The following is a 27,267-nucleotide window of genomic DNA, read 5'->3' on the forward strand; positions in this document are numbered from 1 at the left end:
TTACAACTTAAATAACCTTGAGAAAGATCTTTAAATACTTGCTATTTTGAAAATATTCGTATTAGTGTTTCATCTCGCGAGAAGTTAGGACGAACAGTCAGAATCATGTTTCTCATTTTAGTCTCTGTGATCAGTGCTCTTGTGTTCTTGTGGCAGAAGTGGATCTTCGCGTTCTGGCGAAGAAGTGGCGTTCCTGGACCTTCGCCGTCGCTGTTTGGGGGAAATCTCGGTTCGGTGATTGCTCAAAGAGAGCATATTGGAATTTTGACGAATAAGTGGTACAAGTAAGTCACACAGACGAAGAGAAGAGTTCCACGTAAGCAAAATGTGCTTACCACATCTTATCTGGCACGCAGTGACTACTCAAAAGTTCCCTACATTGGTTACTACAAAGTCTTCAAACCTGCAATCATGGTGCGAGATGTTGAACTGTTGAAGAACGTCCTGGTGAACGATTATGCATACTTCGCGGCAAATGATTTCGCTTCAAATGATACAACTCCGTTCCTTCAATACGATGAAAGCAAATGGAAAGTAGGACGCACTGTTGCATCTCACATGTTCACCACAGCCAGAGTAATTATATTTGAATTTGAACACGTACAATCCATGAGCAAAAACTTAGACAATCTCTTTATTCTAATTAGTTAAAGGCAATATTTTCTCGTATGCAAAGAACTGGCGAGAAACTCATAGAATATATCACCGAACAAGGCGAAGATGCGGATATCGAAGCGAAGAGTGTAATTTTTCTCCATTTTATTAACATTAATGAGATTATAACATCTTTTTTCAGGTCACAGTTAAGGCATCAATAGAAAGTTTAGTGTCGTGTTTGTTCAGTACCGACGCCAATTGCTTCAGTGATCCTAACAACGAATTTTATTCAATGGGAAAGACATTTTTAAAACCATCTTTTTGGTTGGGACTTAGATATACCCTTATATATCACCTTCCCTTTTTCTCAAATCTGACTTTCCACCGCAAAAACATCGAGGAATGGGGAACAAAAGTAGCAATGGATGAAATAAAATCACGAGAAAGTGAGAATAATGACAGCGAGGATTTCTTACAGGCCATGCTGAAAATAAAGGATAAGTATAAGGTATCTCACAGCTATATCGCAGATCAGGCTTTTGGATTCTTTATCGATGGTTATGAGACGTCGAGCACAACGATGGCATTCGCTTTGTGGCATCTCGCTCGCAATGAAGACATTCAGCAGAGGTTGTTTGAAGAAATTGATGTAATTTCGTCTAAATACGAGAACACATTATCGTACGAAGCGCTTAGCGAAATGGAATATCTAGAGATGGTGATTCACGAAACCATGCGTCTGAAAACGGTGGGATTAACAATGCACAGGATCTGCACTAAGCCGTACGAACTGCCAAAATTACCAGGACAAAAGAAGCCATTCGTCGTTCAGCCTGGAACTCCTGTTCTCATCCCGGTTTACGCCTTTCATCAGTGAGTTTCTTGGTCCACGCAATTCCTACGATGAATTGAATTTTCTTTCAGTGATCCTGCAATCTACCCTGATCCCGAAACCTTTAATCCACTGCGATTTACACGCGAAGAGCGCCTGAAGAGACCGAAATGTTCATATTTAGGATTTGGCGAAGGTCCGCGGATTTGCGTTGGCGTGAGATTTGGAATGCTGCAAGTGAAATTTGTTTTGGCCACAATCGTGAAGAATTTTCTCATCAAGGAATCTCCGAATTGCAAACCATTCACACTCGACGCGAGATCAATTTTTCTCACGCAATCTCGTGATGGATTGCTGTTGAGGTTCCAAAGACGGGAGTAGAAATGGAAGGGTTTGTTGTGGTTTTTAAAAAATTTATATTATAAATATTACATGATTCATTTATGAACAGAAACCGTGTTAATATAAGTTCCAGCATTATAAACTATATAATAATCAATTTAAAGTAAATCCTATTGTGGCTAAGACGTTAAAATTGTGAAACTTATTAGACCCTTCAAAGAAGCGAAATTTTTATCTCATATAAAAAATTACCTTTTATCGTTCCTTTTTTTATACCTTACAAACTACGTTGATTATTTCTTTTTCTTCTGACGATATAAAAATGGTATCAATTAGAAAATCATCTTAAACACCTCTACAGCGCGACTGCGAAACTTTGATTTCCTCATGCATGTTCAAATATATATTGATCCTTAAGCCATTTTCTCTCTGTTCTTTTTTTGATTATGTTTCCTCGATGGATTGAAATCTCGACGTTCTTTATCTAATTAATATTATATTTAATATTTTCCCTTCGACAAAAAATCTAAGATACATTAATACATAAGAAAAAATCAGGATAATGACAAAATCTTTATGTTCTATGCAAAAATTCCATAGATTTTCTCGAGACTTTACATTTGCAAGCAAATCCCTGCGTTTTTCAACAAAATACCCTTTCCTTTTATTAAAAATTATTAATACTTAACGATTTGCTGATTTTTCTCCTTTTCATCTTACAAGTATTCAAGCAATAGAACAAATTTTCATGCCCTAAAAGGAATATAAAATGAAGATAAAGATTTTAAATAATAATTAATAATATTAATAAAATTGGTTTTTAGAGAACAAATGCAGAAATCTTTCTATCGGGAATGGACAAACCAATTTTTGATCTCAAATTCTTTTCTCTCTTTATGCTTTCGTAAGTACAACGATTTTAATAATAGATAAAATCTTCTTTATAATTTTTGCCCTTTTGCAGTATTTGACAAGTTTATCAAGCAAGAATTTCCTTTCTTCTCCTTAATGACTTTCTCAACCATTTTGCTCTATTTTTTCTCCTTCTATAAACTTCACATATTCTTTTCACACTCCTCTTCATGCACAATCGTTCGCATTCTCTCTCTTTCTCTCTCTCTCTCTCTCAGGGATAATAAACGTTAACGAGTGTGAAGAAATTGTCCATATCTTCTCCGTCGTATCGCGAGAATTACAAGAAAATGCAAATGGCACATATTAATCTATCAATATTAATTAACAATTACATTAAAAAACATCTTAATTATTATTTCATCTATTTAGCTTTGAGGCGCAAAATGCAAAATGCGAAAAAAAATCGTAGAAACGGACTGAAAATATGTATGCAATTCGTATGAGCGTTAAGATATTCACTTGAAAAAATGGGAAGACTTTGAGATACTAATGCGTTTCTTTTGCTATTTCCTTCCTGAATTCATTGCTCCTCATATTGTTTTGCTCCCTTTTTTTGTTGAGAAAGTCACCCAATGGACTTTGTGGATTCCAAAATATAACCACAATTTCATCTCCAATTAATTTTTCTTCTCTTCAAGTTCAATTTTACAAATTATACTGAAAATTCTCAAATTGCAATGTCCAAATCTGTTGAGGGTGGAAATCAGCGTGAATTGTTCTTCTCTTACTGTTGTCGAGAGGAAAAAAGGAAACAAATTATCGTCTTCTTCGTCAATTGGCCGTCTCTTCTCCATCTATGGACTCATCCTTGATGGTATTCGTGGAGTCATCAAAATCACGCTTGCCCAATCGAGAGGAGCTTATTCCCATTCCTCCGACGCTGCGTCTGCAAAGGATGTAAAAGAAAGTGAGTCAGAAATTGGCGTTAGCTGCAATTCTCCATTATTTGAGCTCATTTTTCTTAGCAGATCTGAAGCAATTGGGCAGAAAAACAACAATAAATCACAGAAGACAGTTGGAAAATGATAGGAAACTCTCCAGTTTACTCTTCAGGCACATCGTTAATTGCATTTTTAGACAATTGACATTGCCAAACAGACTTTAGTCCCTAAAATGTTGTCACAAGGAAAGACAAGAGATAAAGTGTCAAAGAAACATTCACGCAAATCCTAAAGGAATGTTAACAAGTCATATTCGGGTTAAGTACACACAAACAACATCAAAGTATTGTTATTTTACTCAAATGGGCAAAAATAGTGGTCAAATTGTTTTTTCCCCTTAAAAGAACTCTTTTCTTTTCTGTAAAGAACAACACAATCTTACAAAACAGCTCTTATTGTCAATTCATATATGTACGTCTGATTATTCTGTATTTGTGTTAAATGAAGAAGAAAATCAATCAGAGATTAAAAGCAAAAAAAAAGGGTTTTTGACTGACTCACACTTTAATTTTTTTCTTAACCGAGTAACTTTTGGGGCATTTTTAGTGACTTTCTATCTATCTTTCAACTCTAACTAAACAGATCTGTCGTATTCCGGGAGCTACAATTATACAGAAACAGAGATATAGTAAGTAAAATAAAGAAGAGGGAATTAAATTCCGTGAAATCATCCCTTCCAGAGCTATCACAACTCACCTCATTTTCGTCTTCAGAGAATTATTCTCTCGCGTCAGAGCTTCGTGACTCTCCAGCATGTCCTCATACTCGCGTTGTGCTTTTCTCTTCTGTGTCTTCTCCTTCTGGATCTCCTCTTCCGCTTCATCCAAATTGCGCTTCAAGATCTTCATGCGATTGTTCAGCTGTTGAAATCCAAGAGAAAAATGTGTTAAATCAACCGAAAAACACGCTCAAAACTCTCTTTTCAGCACCTTCTCAATTTGTTCCTTGTACTGATCTGCCTGACGACGTTCATCGTCAATGTTCATCGTGAACTCCTTGATCTTCTTGTCCAACTTCCTATTGGCCTTCTGTTGCAGCAGGCGCTCCTTCGCCTCATTCTCGAGCTGTTCCTCCAGATTGGCAATCTTATTCTCAAGACCAGCAATTGTCGCCTTGATCTTTGTGCGCTGAGATGTTTCAATCTCAGCCAATTTTGCCTTCAACTCCTTATTTTGACGATCAAGAAGCGCCTTGGCATTCTCCAGCTTCTGCGAATTGGACTTCTCAGTGGCCAATTCTGTCGCCAGTTGCTCCATTGTGAGTTGACCCTTGCGATTCCTATCCAACAGCAATTCGTTATTGGATTGCTCTTCCTCCAATTCCTCCTCAAGAGCTGTAATTCTCGCCTCCAATCGTCTCTTCTCGTCCACCATCAATGAACCCTGCAAATATTTTCCCCTTAATTCTCAAATTCTCTGTCAAAACTGTTGTTGAACTCACTTTACTACTGTTGCTGCTCACTTCCTCTTGCAACTCATCGCGTTCCGCCTCAGCAGCACGCCTGGCACGTTCGGCACTGGCAACATCTTCTGTCAGCTGGACCACTTCCGCCTCTAGAACTTTAGCCTTCGCAAAACAGGAAGAAAGTAATCAGAAAATGCATGAATAGAGAAAACTCTCAACTCACTTTGCGTTCTGCTTCCTTGCTGGCAGCAGCGGCCTCCTCGCGAGCAGCCTTCGCCTCTTCGGCGTCACGCAGCGACTCCTTAAACTGTGCTTGCAACTTCTTGGCATGCTTCAGGGCGTCCTCCTTCACTTTATTGTTCATCTCCAGTGTGGCCTCCATGTCCTTTAGGTCACCTTCCAACTTCTTCTTGGCCGCCACAGCTGCAGCGCGCTGTTTCCTCTCTTCATCCAACTCCGTTTCAATGTCACGCAGAGCCTTCACCAAACCGCGACGCTTCTCCTCGGATTGCTCCTCCTTGGCCTGAATATCACGCTCAAATTGCGCTCGCATGGCCTGCATATTCACTTCCAGGCGCAGCTTTGCATCCTCTGTGAGTTGCAGATCATCCTCCAGCTCTTCATTTTGTGCCTTCAATTCCGCCAATTGGCTCTCCAAAGCACGCTTCGCCTTCTCCAGCTCATGCACATTCTTATCCGCTGTGCCCTGAGAGTTCGCCAACTCATCCAGTTCATTCTGGAGGGCCTTGCGCTTCCCCTCGAGGTCCTCAATCTTCTCATACGCCGCGTCCAGTTCACGAGTGAGTGAGAGAACCTTTGTCTCCTTCTCGCGCGCCTCTCGCTCAGCAGTATCCAGTTCTTGCGTGTACTTTTCACTCACCGCCTTCTCCTCAGCCAGAATTTTGTCGAAGTTCTTCTGCTTCTTCTCCAACTCCAGGACCTTCGTTCGCTGTGCTCCCAACTCAATGGTGGCATCTTCCAGCTCTGACTGCACTTTCTTCTTGCTCTTGTCCAGACGATCATTGGCCGCTTGGAGTTCCTGAATCTGATGCTGCAGTGCCTCGATGTCCTTATTCATTTTCTTCTTTGCCTCCTCCAGTTCCTTGGCAGCATCGACATCTTCTTCCGCTTTCTTCTTCATCTCTTGCATCTGAGCCGTCATCTCAGCAATCTTCTTCTCATAATTGATTCTGGCCTCCTCGTCCTCCTCTAATTGCTCCTGCAGCGTCTCCTTCTCGGACTCCAACTGGCGCAACTTCGACTGGAGTGCCAACTTCGTGCGAGTCTCTTCCTCAAGGGAGGCTTGCACCTCCGAATACTGCGCTTCCATGTGACTGGCGGACTTCAAAGCTGCCGATGCCTTCAGTTCAGCATCCTCAAGCTGTTGAGAGATGTTCTCAACCTCCTGCTGCAGCTTCACTGTCTTCTCTTGCAGTTCAGATCGAGCGCGCTCCACTTCGGCCAGTTTCACCTGAACAGAGATATCGAAATCTCATCTCAAAATCTCTCTCCAAAATCTTCTCACAGTCTGAACTTACCTGAAGCTCAGCAATCTGCGATTCTGCTTGTTTCCGGCGACGATCATTTTCCTGACGAGAAGAATTTACATTGTTGAGTTCAGTGGACAAGTCCACATTCTGTGCCTCGAGACTCTGCTTGGATTTCTCGAGCGTCGCCTTGGCCTTTCTCAGATTCTCCATCTGCTCATTGAGAGTGGAGAGCTCCTGGGAATGTTTGTGGCGCATGTCAGCCATGTGCGACTCATGAGTCGCAGTTTCCTCCTCAAGATTCTTCTTCAGCGTCGCCAATTCTTGCTCACGCTTCGAACGAAGTTCTTGCTGGGCTGAAATGTGATGCAAAATGATATAAAGCACAGTTCCTATATCCAGTCAGATTTGTTTTCTCACCTGCAGTCGTGTCGAGTGAATCCAACAATTCGTTCTTCAGTGCCTCGAGTTCCTCACTCAGATCGCGCCGAATCTTCTCAGCCTTGGCACGAGCCATCTTCTCGGCGTCCAGATCCTCCTGAATCTCCGCCAGTTGGGACTCCAATTCACGTTGGGCCTTTTGTGCGCCAGCCTTCGTGGCGCCCTCCTCATCGATCTTCATGAGCGCCTGCGTGAGTTCCTCTTCACGCTTCGCCAACTGCTGCTGGAACTCCTCAATCTGCACACGACGCTCGTTCAGCTGCTCTTTCAAATCCGCCACTTCCGTCTCGATCTTGCGTTTTGTACGGTCAGACTCCTGGCGCTGCTGGTGATCCTTGAGCAGACGCTCTTCCAGTTCGACAATTGTCGCCTCGTGCTTCGCCTTCAACTTGGCCAAATGCTTGGCTTTTTCCTCCTCCTCGGCGAGTGTCTGTGACAAATCATTTGCACGCTCCTCGAGCATCTTCTTCTCTTTGAGCAATTTCTGGTTCTGATCTTCAGTCAGCGCCACATCTTCCTCGAACTTCTTGATCTTCCCATCGAGTTGCACTTTCTCCAGCTGCAGCTTCTGCCTGGCGGCTTCTTCCTCCTCCAATTGCTCCTCAAGATCCTGAATATTGAGCTGGAGCTTCTTCTTCTCCGTCGCCAGAGAATTCACACGCTCTTCCTCCTCCTCAATACGCGCCTCTAGATCTTGCATCATCTCCTCGAGCTCCTGCTTCCTGGCCGACAAGCGCATCCTGCTCTCCTCCGCCTCGGCACACAACTCAATCTCCGCCTGCAATTGCTCAGCCAGCTGCGTCTTCTCCTCAACGGCCAATTGGAATTTACGCTCATAATCCTGAGCACTCTTCGACAGCACTTCCAACTTTTCGCGCACCTGCTTCAGCTCATCCTCCTTCTGCACCAGCTTCTCCTCTTGCTTCGTCACCTCCAGCAGAGGCTTCACCTTCGTGTAGAGACGCCACCACTGCCAGTTTCTCAGCTTCAGATAAGCTGCACAGTTGCGCTGGATTATCCTGATGGCATTCAATTGCTGCAGACGCTTCTGGTAGTTACGCCTGGCGAGGTAGCCCCGACAGAATGCCTGGAAGTTCACAATCAAGTCCGTGATCTTGTAGTCGCGCTCCTCCTCCAAGTGGGCCAACACGCCAGCACGGAAGAAGATCTTTGACTGTCCCACGCGATACAGATTGAAGTCCAACTCGAGAGCTTGGATCATGCGTTCGCACGCCTTCTTGCCATCCATGAAGCCCTTGGGAATCACGTTCGGCGTCAGCAATTCGTATCTACAACAAGAACTTCGTATTAGCAAGATTTCTCGACAAATTCACTGATTTATGTTTTTGTTATAACTATGATGCTATGATTTCTGTATAGTTTCTATTTAAGAAGTCAAAATTAATTGCTTACATCGGCAAAATGACCAAAAAGACATTTCGAAATGTGTGTTCGATTTTTTCAAATGGGAACACGAGGCGAAATTATACTCTTTCCAGTATTTTTATAGACATCTTATGGAAAATGCGACTATAAACAAATAAGCGGATCTCACAAATCGCCTCTGGTCAACGAATGTGAGTCACACATTGCCTAATTTGAGTGTCTTTGAGTGTCAGACTTACCTCTGCCTGAACTCCTGGAATGGAATGCGATTGGGGAAGCCCTGGCGACAGATGCGAATTCCCTCGAGGACACCATTGCACCTGAGCTGATCCAGCACGAGCGGAGCGTCGATTTTGCTGGCCTTCTTCTCGTGATTCGGTATGATGCAGCGCACAAAGTTGGGATTGGTGTTCTTAAGCGTGTCCATCAGCTTCGCCAGCTGCTCCTTGTACAGATGCGACACCGTCCTGAACATTCCCTTGCGTGTCCTCGCACCGAAAGTCGTATCCGTGAGCGCTTGTTGGGCCATTCCCACAATTTCGGCATCCTTCCAGATCTGCACAACAAATGGATCCTGCGACGCCTGCAGCAGGCTCACAATGTTCTCATTCAGTGGATCCATGTTCTTCATCAGCCACTTGCTGGCAAGATAGTCCACGCGACCAGCATAGTGAACAATAGAGAAGTCTGCAGCACCCCTGAAGTCTGTCTTTACGAATTTCGGATGCATCGAATGCGCGGACGCCAGTTTGTCCACGAAAGTCTTGTCAGTGGCTTTGGGGAACCAGCACTCCTCATCCAGCAGAGCCATAATGCCACCCGGTTTATCGATCAAATCAATCGTCGGCTGCAAATCCAGACCAAAATCGATAAATTTCCATTCAATACCCTCTCGCTGGTACTCTTCCTGCTCAAGAATGAACATGGTGTGGTTGAAGAGCTGCTGCAGCTTTTCATTCGTGTAGTTGATGCACAGCTGCTCAAAGGAGTTCAGCTCGAAGATCTCAAAGCCCGCCATATCGAGGATGCCGATGAATGATGCACCCTGGCGCTTGGTTCTGTCCAGCGAGCGATTGATCCTGGTCACGAGCCACTTGAACATCTTCTCGTAGCACGCCTTCGAGATGGCCTCCACGGCGAACTCCACCTGCTCCTTCGTCTGAGCCTTCGTCACGAAGTCGCGCCCCACTTTGATGCGCGGCGTAAGGAAGGCGCGCGTCATGTCAGTGACGTTTAGACCGAGCAGATGGGCGATCTTCTGCGCCACCGTGTTGTCAGGCAGAGTGGCTTGATCAGAGCTGCGCTCCTGTTTGAACTTCATGCATCCGAACAGCAGCACAGCGCTCACAATGCGAAAGATGGAATTGAAGTCATCCTGAGTCATTCCCATGATGTTCATGCTCTTGACAGTGGCCTGAAACTCCGTGGCGTCATCGACTCCCGGCACAGGGAGACTGCCATTCGACAGAAAAGGATATGTCTTGATATCATCCAAAATGAACTTCTCACGCTGATCAGGCGACGCGCCGGCCAGCAATTGGTAGAAAATATGGAATGTTCGCTCATCCTTTGCCTGTCGAATCGCCCGTGACTTCTCCAGCAAGTAGGTCTCGATGTTGGCTCCAGATATGTAACCAGACGCATCAAAGTTGATACGAATAAACTTTCCCTGAGGATCAAAGAACACAAAGTCATGAGATATCGAATAACCATCGAAGAGAAAGAGAAACACAGGCAATATGATACTTACAAAACGCGATGAATTGTCATTCTTTACGGTCTTGGCATTTCCGAAGGCCTCAAGAATCGGATTGGCTTGCAGCAATTGTTGCTCCAATTCTCCCTGAAAAAGAATTTATGATCATACAATTAGAAATTCCATACAACAGCGTCACAATAGGAATATAGACGTTGTGATAGGAGAAAATAGTTTACCAAACAAGTTCAGATAGCACACACACACACACACGCAGAAACACACGGCGAAGAAGTAGAGACAATAAATCACATCATTTTGCATTATCATTATATTCTTAGACTTTTATTCTTCTCACACACTCGTGCATAACACAACAAATTAGAGATAATTCGCTTCAAGCGAGGAATTATTGGGAGACACAGTGTGATGAACAACACTTGAATTCTTCTTACAATTGGTGACTTTTATTTTAAGCAAAGCAGGGTTTTTCACCAAGGATGACAATCCTATGATTAACTCTTCTCAAAGTATCTACACACAAGCATTCAACAAATGGGTGAAAAGCACATAATTTCAATCATGCAGAAATATGCGAAAGGAGGATAAAGCATCACATACGAGATCATATTCAATAGCAAAATTCAGTCTCCAGCAGAGAGAGAGATGATATTAAAACCAAAAAGTACTGTGCAATATCAAATCAAACGGACAAATTGCACAAGAGAAATATTCTGTGCTCATTTGCCCACAAGATATTTGCATTTGCTTGCAAATTTGCCACAATTTCACGATGAAATTGTAGACAATTTGCCCTGAAAGAAGTTCACCACACAATTTCACTTCGTCAACACAAATGCATCAGCCAAATGATGATCAATGGAGATCAATGAGAAATTGAGCTGATCTTGAGTAATTGAAAGTTAAATTGAATAGTTCGATGGAGAGTCAAATGAACCATTTATTGACTTCCCCCATCTATTTTCCAATACTTCTCATTGCTTCGTCACACGAAGGAAGAAAAAGAAAACTATACTTTACGTGCATCAAACAACAGCAAAAAGTTTTTTTGTTTTTCATCAACTATACGACAAAGAAAACAGCATAAATTATACTATTAAAAATCATAAATTTATCGTGAAAAGTTTCTTGTTGCTGAAGAAAATACTTTACCGCAAATGTTGTTGTGTGATTCTGCACAAAACACAAACGCAAGGGTTTCAAAGAACAAACATCACGAGGAAAAACGAAAAGAAGAGTCAGTCATCAGAATCATTTTAGTATCTCTCACAAATGTTATGATTAAAATGTTTCAATTCAATTCAGTCATGATCAAAATTAGGCGTAAAATGTTAATGGATAAATAGACACATTTACAAAAAAAGCATTAAACTTTGTACTCACAATAATCAGAGCTGGACTCGGTCCCTGGATTTCGTTGATTTCGAGTTGATTTTATGTCGAGCAGTGTAGTTTCAGTGCGAAAGTGCATCAAAAGCATTTCGAGCGTCGGTGATTTGCAGCATTAACAGTTGTTTTACAAAGAATTTTGTAAAAATTTTTGAAGTGGCAAAAAATAAAGAAAAATATTTACAAATAATTATAAAAGTGTATTAAGTAATTTACAAAATTAATAGGGGAAAATATGAATTAAATTTACTTGAAATTCAATCTTTAATTAAAAGACCTTTTTATTAGCAACAATTTGCCTTTAATCTCTTTTCCATGCAAATAAAACCGAATAAATTTGGTGAAATCCCCATTAATTACTCTCAATTTACATTGTCATTTTGCTCATTGCATCGATTAAGTCTCATCTAAATCACAATTATTCGCAACTGCCGCGTTTGTGCAATTAATTAGCAAAATGCGTGGAGCCTTAGCAATTTAGCTATTCTCCTTTCCCTCAACACATCACAAAGATAAGCATCATCGAGGTTAGATTTAATATAGAAAATCACGTAAATAGAGCTTAATGTATTTGCGCCTTTTTCCACTGCAAACTCCCTCTGCTCACACAGCTCTCATTTCCCACTTAGAATATTATATTTCATTTCTCAGTCTCACCCATTATAAAATACCGCGAGAGGCTCTTTAATAAATTAATCACTACCAATCCTACACATTCCTCCTCTCGCACAACAGCACACACGAAATCGAGCCATTTGCCAGCAAAACACAGCAATTGGCACCACAATTTTTCATCTCACTGACGCAGAGATTTGCATAAAATTTGCGGCAGCAGCGCAAAGTACAAAAGATCAGCAGGTAAAGTCTTATTCTCGGTCTCAATTAAAATTCTCCATTTCCGAATTATATTGCCACAACACCGCCAACTCTCCTCGGCATTTTTGGCAAACCATTTTCAATTGACATTGACGCCCATCGTATCAGCAGAATCACTTCTCTTGTCTAATTAAGCCATATTTCTCTTTCGTCGCTCTCATCGTGATTATGAAAAACAAGACGCACACCGAGGAGAGTTTATATTTTAGAAGCAGAACAACGCAACCCGTTCGTCCTTGTTAATCATCAGCAGCAGATGAAAAATTGTGTGTTGTTGCGCTGGTGTGTGAAAGAAGGGAAAAATTGGCACAAATTTTATCGAACAATCCCATCGAGCACAGTCGAGAAAAACATATGGTGAAAAGAGACACATGAATGAAAATAAAATACAAAAGTCTCTTTACACACGGTACTCATTTAATTCAATCCATATTCGGCCAAAATAGAATCGCGAGTAACATTTACAAGACAAGACAACCTTTACCATATCGGGAATGTCGTTTTTCACCGCATGAAGACGAAAGGAGGCGAGAGAGAGAGAGAAAGAGAGCGACGAATGACTTTTATAATTCCTTTCCATTTGAGATTTACCAATAATACACATTATCATTATTTTTCGTCAAGAAAACGTTGAGAGTACGACAAAAAAATCCTCTTATTTTTTCCCCGCGCATCGCCAATTATGTCATGTGGCATAAATTTGGTGGAATCTCTCTGCGGCAACATTGAAAAATCCAATCACGATTCACACCAATTTGCCCAAGTGTGATTGAAAGATGCCCAAATTGAAGCGAAATCTCAACTTTTGTTGCCTTGAAGTATTTCATGCTCACGACAATTTGCCTTTAACTATCCCTTTAAATTACTATTGACGCCGCTTCTCTCTCTCTCTTTCTGCTTGACAAATTCATTAATTCACCCTCAAACTATAAATTCTCTAGCGTAGAGAATTCACACTGATAAAAATAAATTGAATTGTTGCATTATTGTGTCAATTAATCATAAATTCCAATTACCCGTAGATAAACACTTTTTACTGCCACACACACGCGCGCGCGCTGTGTGACAAAATAATCGTCCTACTTGAGCACTCAAAGAGCTCAGAGTGTCCATCTCTTTTTGGTGTGTGAACGCCTTTCTCCCCGCGCACTGTCATAATTTGAGAGTTGCACTGAAGAAAATGCAAATGATGCAAGACAATACTGTTGAGAGTATCGCTTAGTGTCATGTCCACAATCTCCAATTGCAATCTCACCGTGTAGGGAGTGAAAAGAGATCAATTGCAGCAATATTGTTGACTTTCTGTCAATTTCACACTACCCATATGCCGCCTCCGCGCACTTCCACGTGAAAATGATCAATGTTCGCTCACTCACCGAGCCTTTGGGCTTCGACGCGGCCACATAAGCCAAATACTGAATGACTTTCTTCGTGTTCTCCGTCTTTCCAGCACCCGATTCTCCCGTGCACAGAATTGACTGATCCTCGCGATCTGCAATGGAAGAATTTTATCATTCTTTTCATTATTATTCATCCTGTTACCAAATGAAGGCGGTAAACTACATTCGTCAAGCTGTTATTCAATTTACGGACGTCATAAATTCCACGAGCACATAAATTTAGATAAGCTATCGGGGAAATTAGCCGAAAAAGAACTTTCCACATTGGCAAATTGGCCAAAGAACACATTCAGTTCATATCTTCAACATGGAGGCCAGGAAAATGGCAAAGAAAAAAACAGGTGGTAATTTTTTTTCAACGCTCCACAAAAGGAGGACAAATGGCAAAAAGGTAATTCAGCGCAATTTTCATGTCAATCGCAGTACAACTTCCTCGAGAAAATTGATCCACATCGAGAGAGAGAAAGAGGAATTTAATCCATGAGAAAATTCTCGGAGACCTGAAAGATTGCCTTGTTCTTTATGCTGTGTTATACACCGAAAAAGTCGCGGCGCGACCACCATTTCATCATGAGGCAATCGGAGAAAAATCTCCAACAAGTCACGAGATTTCTCTCTCCGGATGACAACAATCCGTGACTCGCTTCACGAGGTGCAAATATCTTTCACTGGTGATACCAATAAAATTGCCCTCGCGCGAGTCACTTACAAAGTCAGCGCCAATTTTTTCTGGCCCACAATATATACAATTCATTATAAAGTTTACATTGACTCATGGATTAAGTGAATTCCTCTGTTAACGAAGTTGATTTTCTCTTAATACCCATCACGCCAAAATGACTTCATTGCGTGCTCTTGTGGTCGTCAAAATGCGCAGAAAAGATATCATTTAAAAGTTTGTGAGAGGGAGTCTTTTTTTGGGTTGACAAAAATTCGCTGCATTTAGCATTCGAGTGTTTGCATAAAATGTAATTAGCGCATGCTGACACAGCACAGCCACTGATTTTGTGTGCTGCTTGCTGAAAAACTGCACATAGAGTGAAATAAGTAAAGGCAACAAGACGCAGAAAAATTGTTGGGAGAGAGAGAGAGACTTGTGATCGAGTCACTCGATCTGACGCCGTCTGTCTTGACCGATTCCCAAGCGAGCCGTTCATACTATATGCGTCCACAGGCGACTCTTTTCATTTATGCCCAGATATTCAAGTGAAGCCACAATCTTTCACTCCTCTAGTGCAATTTCATGCATACACACAACTTCTACACAGCATTCTCTCTCGATCTCGGTGCACGTTTCAACACCATCTATGGCATTGTTTTCAATAAGGTCGTCGTCGTCATCGTCAAATGAGCAACAACTCGCGAGCTCGCACAGAGAGAACTATCGCGATTATCGGTCGCGCAGCATCCGATATCTAACTATGTGGACATTCGCCAGCGATGCTCTTTTTGTCACGCACTCTCAACCACGCATAGAGTGTGTGCAGACAAAAAACGCGACGTGTAAACATTTAGCGCTCTCGCAGAGAGTCTGCATTTGTAGAGATTAATTAATTTCTTTCAACTGCAATGGCGAGATAGAAATCAAAAGTGTCTGACTAATTACTATAAGAATTATTACACCGCTGTGATCAATTACGTGAGGAATTGTTAATTGCATCTTATATGCAAATACTTTAATTTACATGTCAACCCATTAAATTTCCATGAAGGATTGCTGCGAGAGTATCTTCTGGTACGATGTCAAAATGATTGAATGCATTTTATTGCTTGTCCAATTCTTTTGCCCATTTTTTCTACCCACTGCAATCGACAAAAAAATCGACCTGCTCTCCATCGATACAAGACATCAAAGATAAATGTGGGTGGAATTATCTAAAGATGAAAAAGCCTGTTCATGAGATATTTTTGCCATTTTCCTTTCTCCGCCATCGCGCGGTGTGTGATTGTCAAATTGTGAAAAAAGCGTTAAACATAATTTAATAGCAAACCTTGTAACATGGATCTGTAGGCAGTGTCTGTGATGGCAAACACATGCGGAGGCACTTCGTGGCGCTTTATTCCCTTGTACCGTTCCATGATCTTTTCCGTGTAGATTGGACATTTCTTGTACGGATTCACCACCACACAGAAGAGACCCGAATATGTCTGTAAAGAGAGTTGCCAAGCAATTTAATTAGAAATCAAATCAATTCAATCACTCATCTTTTTCTCTCTCTCTCTCTCTCTCAATTGTGTCACAACATTGCATCTCCTCTTCACTCTCTCACACATATTCACAACATATCCTGCACTGTATGTCAGTTGCTCTTCGAAGGGGAGACACAATATTATAATAATAAGTACAGATCATAAATTACATACAATACGAATATAAAGTGGAGGAAACTTGTGTGTGCATCGCCTTTGGAGATTAATGGTCATTTTATCAGAGTCACAATATCATATCGTTACTTTGTACTTTACTAACAATTAACTCACAACTATCAGTGAGTCTGCAGAAGGAAATTCATATAAAATTCTCCATGATTTTGGATATAGAGTCAATGCACTCTAGTGTATTGCCAGGCCAAACACTTTATCTCGCTTTCTGTCGCTGAAACAGTCTGTCTTTTGAGCATTACCCAGAACAAATAAAACACTCCACGCTCAAAGACCAATAATAATAATGTCCAATCCTTGCTGAAGACAAGTGGACAAAATCCACACTTCAGACGAATATTCTTCAGAAATGATTCACTCCTTAGTATATAGAATATTCAAGAATTCATACATTATATTTAATTAAATCAAGTGAATGTGCCAATTTGGCTCCTTCCTTTTCTCTCAGACCACATTTCATATTAACACCCAAATTGTTTTAATGCCATTTGTTAAGAGATCATCCTAAACTTAACCTTGAGTGAGTTCATGCTCAAGATTATGAACCAACATTTATTCTACATATCCAAAGAGAGGGAAAGAGCCGCTTAATAAATATATTCTCCATTACTTCTCTCTCACTCAATTAACAGGAAAGTAGTTGCAAAACAATTCAGCTGGAGTGAAAAGTGTAGCACAATTTCTGTAAATTGGACGAGTGAGAATGGGAGAGAAAAAAACGCCAGCATGTCATAGGCAAAGAGTGTGATTAATGCAGCAAAGGTGATAAGGAAAAGTATCATTTTGAATTATGTTCAAGTCACACACAAAAGCCACGCTCGTCATTGGAATGCAACGGCGTGAATAACAAACATTGTGGCTATGAGTCACACGAGAAGAAGCGCTAAATATGGTAAAAAGTGAATTTTTTGGGTCAAGCCGCGCGCACACACAGACGAACGATGATTGCCACTAGGAAAAATTGCTCGATCAACAAAATATTTGTCGAAATAAATACGTATTACGCGAATTCCTCTCCCCGAAAATTTTCTCAGATACACACGCGATGACACTGACCGGATGCGATATTGAGCAATGGGTCGTGCTTTCCGCCGTATCACTGGCAAATGCTGAAATATGTTTAGATAACAAACACGTACATCTCGTGAGTTCTTCCGTAGATCTTGCAAAGTCGGGTAAAAATAGCCCATTCGGTCACTCTCTGCACCCAATCCAATTCACATCGCGCCACCGCGGGAAATGGAAAATATTATGACGAATTCATGGGGGTTGGTTTTGTCTTTCCCTCCCGCTTTTCACTCTCGTGCAGATGCACAGCGTTCTCAAGATATACACCATAACTCTCTTGCTATGCGCTGTGTATATTGAACAATTTGCTCCATTGAATGTGGCGAGTGTTTCAATTAATCCTACAAAATGCCATGGCACAAAGTGAGAGAGCAAAACAAATAATAAATGAAAGGAGAAGAAGAAGAAGTGTTAGTGTGAAAAGTTGGAAGTTTATTTCTGGATCAACTAAAAATTGGATCTCGCTATTATTATCGTGCACTTGACGTTGAAGATGCCTCTCTTTCTCGATGGCTCGATGAGCAAGACATATGAATTTTCAGAGAGCGAAATATTTCGAGGGCGTGTAAATTTGTTTGATCCACAAAATTAAACTACCATAAAAGGTCTACGCTATTTAATTTGATCAAGGAATGTGTAATAAAGTTGGAATTTCGTTTAACAAGCACAAATAACACACAAGCTATCAAACTTGATCGATCATATCGAATGAATTCAAGAGAATTGATTCAAGTGTCTCTCCAAATGACACTGTCGATCTGCTGCGCTTGTTCAACTAAAGTATCACTTTATCACAGGATCTAATATCATTTGTAACGCTGTGGTTTGTACAATTCAATAATTGCATCTCAACTCTGCAATTGACTTGCATTTTGTTTAGGCAACATTACAATGTGGCGAGCAATCGCAAAATCAATACAAATTGCAAATGAATTCCTCGTTAGCTCTCTTCTTTTCTCAATCAATGGATTCTGTACAGCGTGGTTTTTGTGGTCATATTCCAACTCAATTCCCAGATATGGTTTTTACTTAAATTGGCAATATCGATAAAATTTTCAATTTATATTCAACAAGATGCGCGCGCCTTGCAAGCACAAGCACACACACTAAATAAATGTGCCTCGTCTTTTATCCTCGATGATCGCATCTCCGTGGCCGCGATCGTTGGGAATATATTTGTGTAATAAAGAAATGAAGAAGATCATTACTCGTGTCGAAAATGCTACAAGTGATATTTGTTTTCTGGCACAGAATATAATTTAACAGCATTGTAATGCTGACTTCTTTCGTGGCTCAAGCAAAGAGAAAACACACAAGACAGAAAGTCTTTTGTGGCCAGCTTCTGGTCAATTTTTTGCGCTCCGCCACCACATTAATGGTATTTGAGAGAATAAAATACACCCCAAGAATTTAACTTCGAGAGACATAAGCGCAAAAGTCTTATTTCAACACACACTGGCAAAATCCCCAATGGAAAAAAGCAGCAGAATTCTATTTACCATAAGTGATATTCATGTCATTTGATGGCAAAAGACTGTGAGAGAGAATGATAAAATGTGCGAGGGAATATTAAGAAAAATAAATAAAAGGAGGGACACTGAGCTCTAATGTTCAGATGGAATGTGGCAGAACACAAATACAGAGGAAGAAAATAGTCTAGCACTAATTCATCGATATCGTCGTTCACGCTTCAATTTCCACCTTGTCTGAATCATCATCGCCAGCCAGTAAAAGCCAGCAACAGCGGTGCCTTATGGAGAGATTCTTCTTGGCAAATGATAACTAGCAAGCAACCCTATAAATTATACAGTCACATTGAAAGCATTTAGTAAATCTGGCACGTTTTCTAGATATCAATTCGCCAAATGACTTCCATATTAATATTCACCAAAAGACCAGAGAGTTAAACTTGAGATAATCAAAAGGGTCTCGAAAACTCTAATCGTTAAATCCCACACAAACGCCAATAGAATTGGATATTCTTCAGTGTCCACACAGAAGTTCAATCTAATCTTCTTTCTCCATTTCCACATTATGAATGTTACAATGTTTCAAAAAGCCATTAAAGACCATTTGCATACAATAGTTGTGGCATTATTTGACAAATATTATACTCTCAAGCACGCCAAGAGAGCTCTTTAATTTCTCCCTATTGTTTTGCATGTGTGTGGCAAGGGAATTAACCACCTCTTCAGTTGCACTAAAAGTTAATAATGGGGGAAAAAATTGAGATCACATTCAATTAAATTGCCTTGTCAATTGATTAATATCGAAAGGATGTGACATTTCTGTCTATTCAATACATTCACTGAGTCAATTAGCAATTTACTGTAATTTTGAAATGCAATTACATGACTTCTGAAAAACATTACAATCATGTTTTCGTGTTTTACATTTCCAACAGAAGCCGTTCAATTAGCAATTTCTCAATCACACATCTTTCTCCCCAATGCCCATTAATGCCAATGCATGCGTCTCTTCGGCGCACAGCACATGTCATCCGAGCCCAAGGTATACATGCATCTCATGTGCCACATTATATGATTTATCGGTCCGCACTGGGATTGGATGCAAATGAAATTCCTAACACATAAATTGATCGGCAAATTTAACACAGAGAGAGAGAGAGAGACAGTCATTATGGTGAAAATGAAGTGGAAAAGACATCTTTAGGCAACACACAGATTGTTGCTACCTCTCGAGAGACTCCTTTTTCACAGTCTCACCAGCTCACCAGCCGCTTCCAAAATTGGCCGGACTCTGCTTAACTTGATTTTTATTGCGACATCGTCACATGCTGAGTATCTCTCCCATGATTTTTCCTCGCGCCAGTCCAGCCAATTTTGATGAGGCGAATGTGAGATGGAGAGAAAAAATCGAGTGGTGTAAAAAAGCACCAACAGTCCAAACTTATTTATTTATTTATTATATGAAAACCCATGGACTTGTGTGTCTCAAGACTATATCAATTTAATACGCACTGAAATTTATCACCAAATTTGGTGAGAAAGTCTCATGTGAGACCATAAGAATAAATTGAACTCCTCTCGTGTTTCACTCCAAGCTGGACATAATGTGCCAAATTGCTTTAATCGGACATCAATTGAGAGAAAAAAGGCAAAAGTAACATTATATCAGCATAAATATATGAGTGGAACAATTATATTCACACTGATTTTTTTATGCTTCCAATACGCGATCTCTTGCTAAACATCGACTGAATTTATTCCACACTTTATATTTCCATTTCATCTGTAGGAGAATTCTTGCTGTTTTGCGCGAGAAACATGAAAAAGGCATCAGAGAACAAATTCACGCGAATGCAACAGGTGCAAAGAATGTTCCTACTTGACAAGATAATGGAAAATATGAATGTTCGTGGTAAGTTTCGCCTCAAGAGCTGACCAAATGGCTGACATACTGTGTAATTGTACTGCAACACGAGCAGACAAAGCACCTAATTAGGAATTAAGCACGACTACCGAAGGGACAGTTGATTAATGAACTTCCGCCCAAAACACTCTTCCAAAATCTCTTCATATACGACACATTTTACTACTTCTTAATGTGCTTGCATTTCGTAGACAAAAACATCTTCTTTCATTTCTTCAATGCGATTTAACATTTGGAAATACCCTCAATTTAACACAAATCTTTAAAGATATTTTCCAATAAGGCAGAATGACTCAAAACAACTGCTTTTTCATGCAAATATGCAGCAAAAACACACACACTTGAAGCATGTGAAAAACAATTTTAAAAAGCCAGAAACCACGTGATTCGTATCATCATCAAGTGAAACAATTACTTGAGGAATCTGGCAAATTTTTCCAAAGAAACCTCCCAGAGCTAAACACTAACTTCTTGCCTTGGACGAAAACATACATGTGAGAAGTGTGGGATTGTGAATAAAAGTGAATTACCTCATTACACGATTCACGCAGTTGTACTACAAGTAAATAATAACTTTTTAATTGAAAAACTCCTTGCGATTCTCTCTCTCTCTCTCTATCTGTATCTTTCTTTCTTCTTATGTCTTTCGCCACAAATATAAATTCGCCTTTTCTTCAGCCAACAGATAGATTCCATAAGGCAAACACTCGTGACCTTCACCAAGAGAGTGCAAGAGACTTTTCTCGCAACTGTAAATCAATTGCACATCTTGCGATTCTTTGTGCTCTCTCGCCATTAAGATTGAGCGAGAGACAGCGAAGCGGTTTATTCTCGACTTGGGTAAACATTATGGACTTTGTTGGAGAAATTCTAAATGTAAATACATTCGTGAACAAATCCAGCAGTTGAAAAAAAAAGCGTGGCTTCACTGCTTTTCGCGCCTTTTATATTTCATCTATTACACTTTGCGCACATTGAATACGAAATTGAGTGTGTGGATTTTATGTTCGCAGAAGAGTTCCTCACACTGTTTTAATTCCAAATCAGATATAAAATCCAATGTCTTTCTCAGTCTTCAACACTTTACAATGTGTGGTTGAACACAGGGAAATACCAAAATATCAATTAGTCCACATGGAAATGATGAATTAATGAGAAATTTATGAATCGTGCACACTTGAAAAGTGTTAATCATGAGGCATCAACTCATTTAAATCCACGAAAATCCCACCGTTTTCCCGTCATTTTTCTCATTCGCGGATCATCTCGATTGCCTGAGTGCAATCGTGCCTCTCTCAATACAAACTTGTTTGCATTACAAAAGTGAACAATTTTTCACTCTTTTCACACACATTCCGCTTTACATTTGTGTGTGATTCACAGGTTTGTTTTACACCGTGTTGACTCATGGACAAAACGGCATTCAAGATCCCCAACAACAGCACACAAAGAAGTTGAGGCAGAGCATCAAAGTGAAAATTCACTTAAAGGAAGACGAGAATTAAGCATTTTCTGTTGAACCTTTTCAGGCTCAATCATGAGTTGCGTCATCGCATTTCTTCTTAATCAAATATTTACTACTCAACCTCCCAAAAAACGTGACCAAAGTGTGGTAAGTGAGAAGTGAGATAGATGAATTACATGAGAATTTACTAGGAAAATATTGCGGCTTTTCTTCTCCTCTCTTTCAGGACACCCTGTTCATTTCTTGAAGTTTGTGTGTGCGCAAAGTGAATCACGCCGGAGATTCTCGGTGGAATTTTTTCTTCTGCGCTTATTACCGAGTCTTTCCCCGTGAAAGTTCAATGAGTTGTGCAACCGCAGTGACGAAGGTTGGCGAAGAAGGCCCAAAAGCAGGCCACAACAGAAGTTCCGGCTACTTTTGTTATCTCCAAGCACACACACTTTATCCTCTCCACACTTAACTGAAGCATATACTCACATATATCAATCCAGAGTAGTATCTATCCTTGATGTTGTGCAGCACAGATGCTTCATTGAGACAAGTGAGTTCGGCCATGTCCTCGACTTTGTCGAATTTAGGCGGATTCATCTTCTGGATGTCATCGCGAAGTACCATAATCCTCTTGCCCGTGTCCGCAATCTCCACCTCCACCTCGTCATTGTTCTCTCCCTTGATGCTGGCCGCAACGAATCCCTGTGTTTGCAGATGGAAGAAAAAATACACAGAAATCATTACTCTCAAAACATCCTCATTGATTGCCAAAGCGAATATGCAAATATTTTCCGTGGAATTTCCTCATGCGGTCTCACTTTGCCTCCATTGCCTCTTCGCAGAAGTTTTCATTTTAATGTGAAGTTGCAAGAAATGAAATTGCTTATAAACACACAAAAGAAAGTGAAGCTCAATTTCGATTTCATTGTTCAATTTTCCCCACCAACACACGCTCCGCATCTCTCTCTGCCTCCGTTCCATCATTGATGAGAAGAGCATCTAATTGATTTCCTACAAACACCCCATTCATTGCACACTCACTGCTGATCTTGTCGGATTGCTGGAAAAAAGCAGGGAAAAGAAAATACTGCGCCTCTGATTCAATAACGCCTTTTATCAATCTCTCATTGGAGAGCAATAAAATTGAATTTGTCTTATCGTTTCGTGTGATTCGCAGATAAATTCCACAAGTGACTGAATGGACAAATTAGGCGAAATCAAAAAGCGCAGAGAAGAATCCAAGACAAGAGAACGGCATATCGAATTTCTCCAAAAGATTCTCTCCATCACCTTCTTGGGTGACCATTCGCGCGGCCTCTATTGAGTCTTCAGGCGATGTTGATCGTAAAAATTAATCAACGGCCCATGGATCATCAACAATTGCCCGCGGGCCTCTCTTTCTAGCTCCCGTCTCTCACTAATTGTATCTCTTTCCTCTCCTGACACACTGTAATTAAATAAAGACCATTGCTCACTCGTCTTCGAGGCGGATTGTTTTCGGGAGGAGAAAGACGATTAATTAATAATCTATCAAAAATATTAATCACTTCAGAGATTAAGGCATTGATTTGAAACTCTGAACATTTTACCATTGACTCTTATCTCAGAATACATTAAGAAACTAATATTTGAAGCATCGATTCAGCATTATGCTTCATAAGGTTTTGCAAGTGTATAAAGCATGCCTTGCAAATGACTATCAACTGCGATAAATTGTCTCGCGGAAATCACTACTTTGTACAAATCTTATCGTGTGATGGATAACGACCGTCATAATTATCGCTCTTATCAAAATAACAGGGTTTGGCGTCGCACGAAGAGGCGCGCAGCGAGTCTCAGGCGGCGTGTTGCGGAGTCAGTGGCCAGCAGAACACCCCTCGCGGCCACCTTCTTGGCACACACACAGTGCGTCTCGCGCATTGGGTGTCTGTCGACGGCGCAACAAGTCAATCCGGAGGTCATCTGAGCCGTTTGGCCATCCGCTCGCCAGAGCTTCCTGCTGTTACTGTCCAGAGCGACACTCCGAGTGTGGCCGGCGGCGTCCTCTCGCCACGCACACTCTCTCCCGGCTCTCCCTCGAATTCGGGGAGTGGTGTACACGTTGAATGAGCCGCTTCGCCGCCATCCGAATGTGTGTAAATGGAGTACATTGTGGACACAGCCAGAGAGAGCTCATAACCACATTTGTGTTTCAATTTTTTTCCTCTCCTCCATACCTCGTCTTTTCGGCAACGACATAAAAGCATTTTTTCACCCATTCCTCGCTTCTCTCGCCAACGAATTTGGTGTCTTTTCCAAAAACTGCCTGACGTCATCACACACCAAATGCCGGTGGAGTGCCTCTCTTTCCGTGCTCTCGTCGCGCACAAACACACTGCTTTAGAGAGAGAGAATTTACCATTGGGAGGCACTCTCGGGGGCTCGCAATTGAGCTCCACTTCGACCGACACAGCATGGCAAATAGATGACTAGTAGTTTAATTTAGACTCGATGTCATGATAATGCGTCAGACCGATCTCAAACCCTTAATCACAACAGCCTTTTTAAGGACACCGATAAGCACTGTTTGCAAATGTCTATTGCGTCTTTCGATAGAATCTAAATCATCCTAGATCATTTAAATAAATCTATTTGAACCAGACTTTAGACTTTAACTTTATATAATATTTCTTTTTTATTCCTTGCTGTGAAATTAAGCAATTAACATTTCACTCGAAAAGGACAAATCGATGGCCAAAATCTCAAAACGATTCTGATCATTATTCATTCCGAATTTCCCAATGATTCTCATCATTAATCTAAATATTCCAGCCAAGATTCCGTTCACGATTTTTGAAGATGCCCAACTTTTCGACGTGCCTGAAATGACAAGCACAATTTTGCACATCGCCAGTGCGAGAATCTTGTCTGCAAGCCAGCAGGAATCTCTGCCCAGAAGTACGTCAGAAGACCGCGGCCGAAAGTGGCAGTGATTCGCCCCTCGGGAGAGCGCTCGAAACTTCATTTTCTGGCCAGCCGCTCAGAGAGCGCGAGAGTCTCTGTGAGATATTCTCCCGAGGATGTCGTGGCCGCCGTTAGCACGAAAGGTGATTCAGAGGCGTCTCACCTCTGCACTCGCCGGAATGCTGGCGATGTGGCGTTATCAGGAGTGGAAAATCCGGCGGAAATTGAGTCACGGCGCAAGAGGCGGAGGTTCAAGTTCAGAGCGTCGACCGGGGAAATGTCCGGGGGCGTAAAATGGTGGCGCAGAGACGCGCCCAGCTCTCTCACCTGTGACTCGTGGGGCACCCAGACGAGGCGCTTCTGTGTCCACTCGGCCTGGGTGGCGGGATCGTTGAATTGACTCCGCTCCACGGTCAAACACTTGAGATCCGGATCATTCCGATCAGCCATTTCGTTAGCCATTTTTTCCTCGGCGGCGTTTGCACAATGAAACACACTCTACTACTCTCTCTCGCTCTCGCAGTCCTTCGCACAAACTGTCTTATCGCTCACACGGGCCACACAGCGAGCACTTGGATGGCCAGCAATGTTGCATCGGGCGCAGGGCAGCCACAGTTTCGATCACACGCGGAATTGAGCCGCTAACTTTTCCACTGATTTCCACAACTTCTCAACTGGAACGCAACCTTATGTCCGCAAGTTCAGTCCGCAACTGAAACCGTGAAGTGCGCTGAGGCGTTCGCTCCCCCTCGAACTGTCACGCGCGCCGCCAACTTCACGCCGCTCAAGTCGCTTCCGCTGCGGCGAATTCAGCGAAATTCCACTGGAATTTGAACGCGGCCGAGTTTGAGTTGTTTAGTGCCAACAAGATTCAAATTAATATATATTTATTAGCAATGCCGCCTCTTCTGTTCTACCCGGAAGCGGCGGATACATAAAAATAGGGGAGTGATTGGAGATTGGGGGTCCCTCTCACGCGGTGTCTCCTCTCGCGACGGATCCCTCGGGCTCCAAGGAATTGGTGCCGTTCAGGACTTCGTGGGCCGATAAATTGAGTCGATATGGGCAGAGGGCGAGAGCTTGCAGAGACTTCAGCATCCTGAAGTCACTAGAAGGCTTCTGCAGGGCCCGCTCGCTGACGATGTGCCCGGAATTCGAGGCCACGTCGCTCTGATAGCGCGTCTCAATAGAGGAGACACCAGAGATGGGCGTGCATTCAATGGGGATGTACATTGCGTGGTGAGGATTGTAGCTAATCGGTCAGAATTTCAGATCTTTGATGGCCTGCGGCAAATCGGGCAGCTTCATGTCTTTAAACTGCTGAGGAATGTTCATACTCTTCACGGCGCTCACGGCTCGCGCGGGTGCCGCCGAGATGCCCGCCTCCTGCTTCACCAGCTTGTTCTGGTCCTCTATCCTGGCCAGGATGTCCGCCATGTTCGTCTGCAGCACCATGCCGCCCATCACCAGCTCCGACAGGATGTGATGCACGGCGTCCGCGTGAAAGATCAAATCCAGCTCGCACACGTTCTCAAAGCACTTGTCCAGAGTCTCCACGAACACCTGGATCAGATCCAGGATGCCCAGCTCGCTTTCCGAGGAGTCCACGCAGAAGACGAAGTAGAGCGTAGCGTAGTGGCGGTAGATCAGCTTGTAGTCCGATCCTCCGATCAGGCTGGAATGCAGGCAGGATCATTAGAACTTTCCAAATCACTCTTCATCATCAAAGACAAGAAAATCTACCTTCCGCCCTCTAGAAAATTGCACACGTTGTCGTCTCGCTTGGAAACCAACTGGAATGTCTCCTTGATGATCTGCTGCTGCATATCTTCGCTCTGCAAATAGAGGGATTATCAAGAGAATTATCAGCCAGAGAGCCCCCGACACCCTGATAACCTCCAAAGGCCCCGAAACTCACAAAGTATTGGTAGAATTTCGACAGCCTGGGTTTACCATGATTGTTAAACACTAAAATTGCCTTTATCATGATTTATTACACTACTTAAGCACTAATTTATCATCAAACAAACCCAAGAAATGCGAGAAATATGCAAATAAACACAATTTCTCACACAAAACTCCTTGTTGTCAATTACAAGAAGTTTGCACACTTTTCCGCAAGGGGGCAATGACATCGGCCGCCAACGCGAATTTCAAATGTCCCCAAAAGTAACCGTCAATGCAATGTAATTCTTTCTTTTTGGAAATCGATTGCTTCTTAATCAACATACTCAAAATCTTCTCATCACACCTGAAACACAGAAGAAAACACAATTCTTTGAGTTTGGACACCTGCCG

The 27,267-nt window shown here is 41.8% G+C and overlaps 3 protein-coding genes across 4 annotated transcripts; 1 reads left to right on the forward strand and 2 right to left on the reverse strand.

Moving 5' to 3' along the window:
* Nucleotides 1-105: 105 nt before the first annotated feature.
* Nucleotides 106-1,810, forward strand: LOC132259111 (probable cytochrome P450 6a13). The gene is made up of 5 exons (XM_059756657.1): nt 106-284; nt 357-576; nt 648-743; nt 797-1,470; nt 1,522-1,810. The coding sequence occupies exons 1-5, from the start codon at nt 106-108 to the stop codon at nt 1,808-1,810; spliced, it is 1,458 nt and encodes a 485-aa protein (XP_059612640.1).
* An 11-nt stretch (nt 1,811-1,821) lies between these two features.
* Nucleotides 1,822-25,695, reverse strand: LOC132260675 (myosin heavy chain, non-muscle). Of its 2 annotated transcripts, XM_059758955.1 has the most exons (15): nt 25,297-25,695; nt 22,513-22,728; nt 15,719-15,875; nt 13,704-13,819; nt 11,446-11,469; nt 11,215-11,235; nt 10,096-10,188; nt 8,585-10,014; nt 6,939-8,248; nt 6,570-6,874; nt 5,255-6,502; nt 5,068-5,193; nt 4,557-5,009; nt 4,324-4,487; nt 1,822-3,572 (listed from the first exon to the last, which is right to left on the reverse strand). In XM_059758955.1, exons 1-15 carry the CDS (start codon nt 25,429-25,431, stop codon nt 3,458-3,460), a joined length of 5,913 nt encoding a protein of 1,970 aa, XP_059614938.1. In that variant the 5' UTR covers nt 25,432-25,695; the 3' UTR covers nt 1,822-3,457. The 2 variants fall into 2 exon arrangements, with proteins under 2 accessions (XP_059614938.1, XP_059614939.1); XM_059758956.1 differs by lacking the exon at nt 11,215-11,235 and having other exon boundaries at nt 25,297-25,694.
* A 145-nt stretch (nt 25,696-25,840) lies between these two features.
* Nucleotides 25,841-27,085, reverse strand: LOC132260677 (AP-3 complex subunit sigma-2). The gene is made up of 3 exons (XM_059758958.1): nt 26,888-27,085; nt 26,713-26,804; nt 25,841-26,644 (listed from the first exon to the last, which is right to left on the reverse strand). Exons 1-3 carry the CDS (start codon nt 26,954-26,956, stop codon nt 26,230-26,232), a joined length of 576 nt encoding a protein of 191 aa, XP_059614941.1. The 5' UTR covers nt 26,957-27,085; the 3' UTR covers nt 25,841-26,229.
* Between the last annotated feature and the right edge of the window lie 182 nt (nt 27,086-27,267).

The sequence above is a fragment of the Phlebotomus argentipes genome, unplaced genomic scaffold, assembly GCF_947086385.1.
Source record: "Phlebotomus argentipes unplaced genomic scaffold, Phlebotomus argentipes genome assembly scaffold_18, whole genome shotgun sequence".
Taxonomy (NCBI): domain Eukaryota; kingdom Metazoa; phylum Arthropoda; class Insecta; order Diptera; family Psychodidae; genus Phlebotomus; species Phlebotomus argentipes.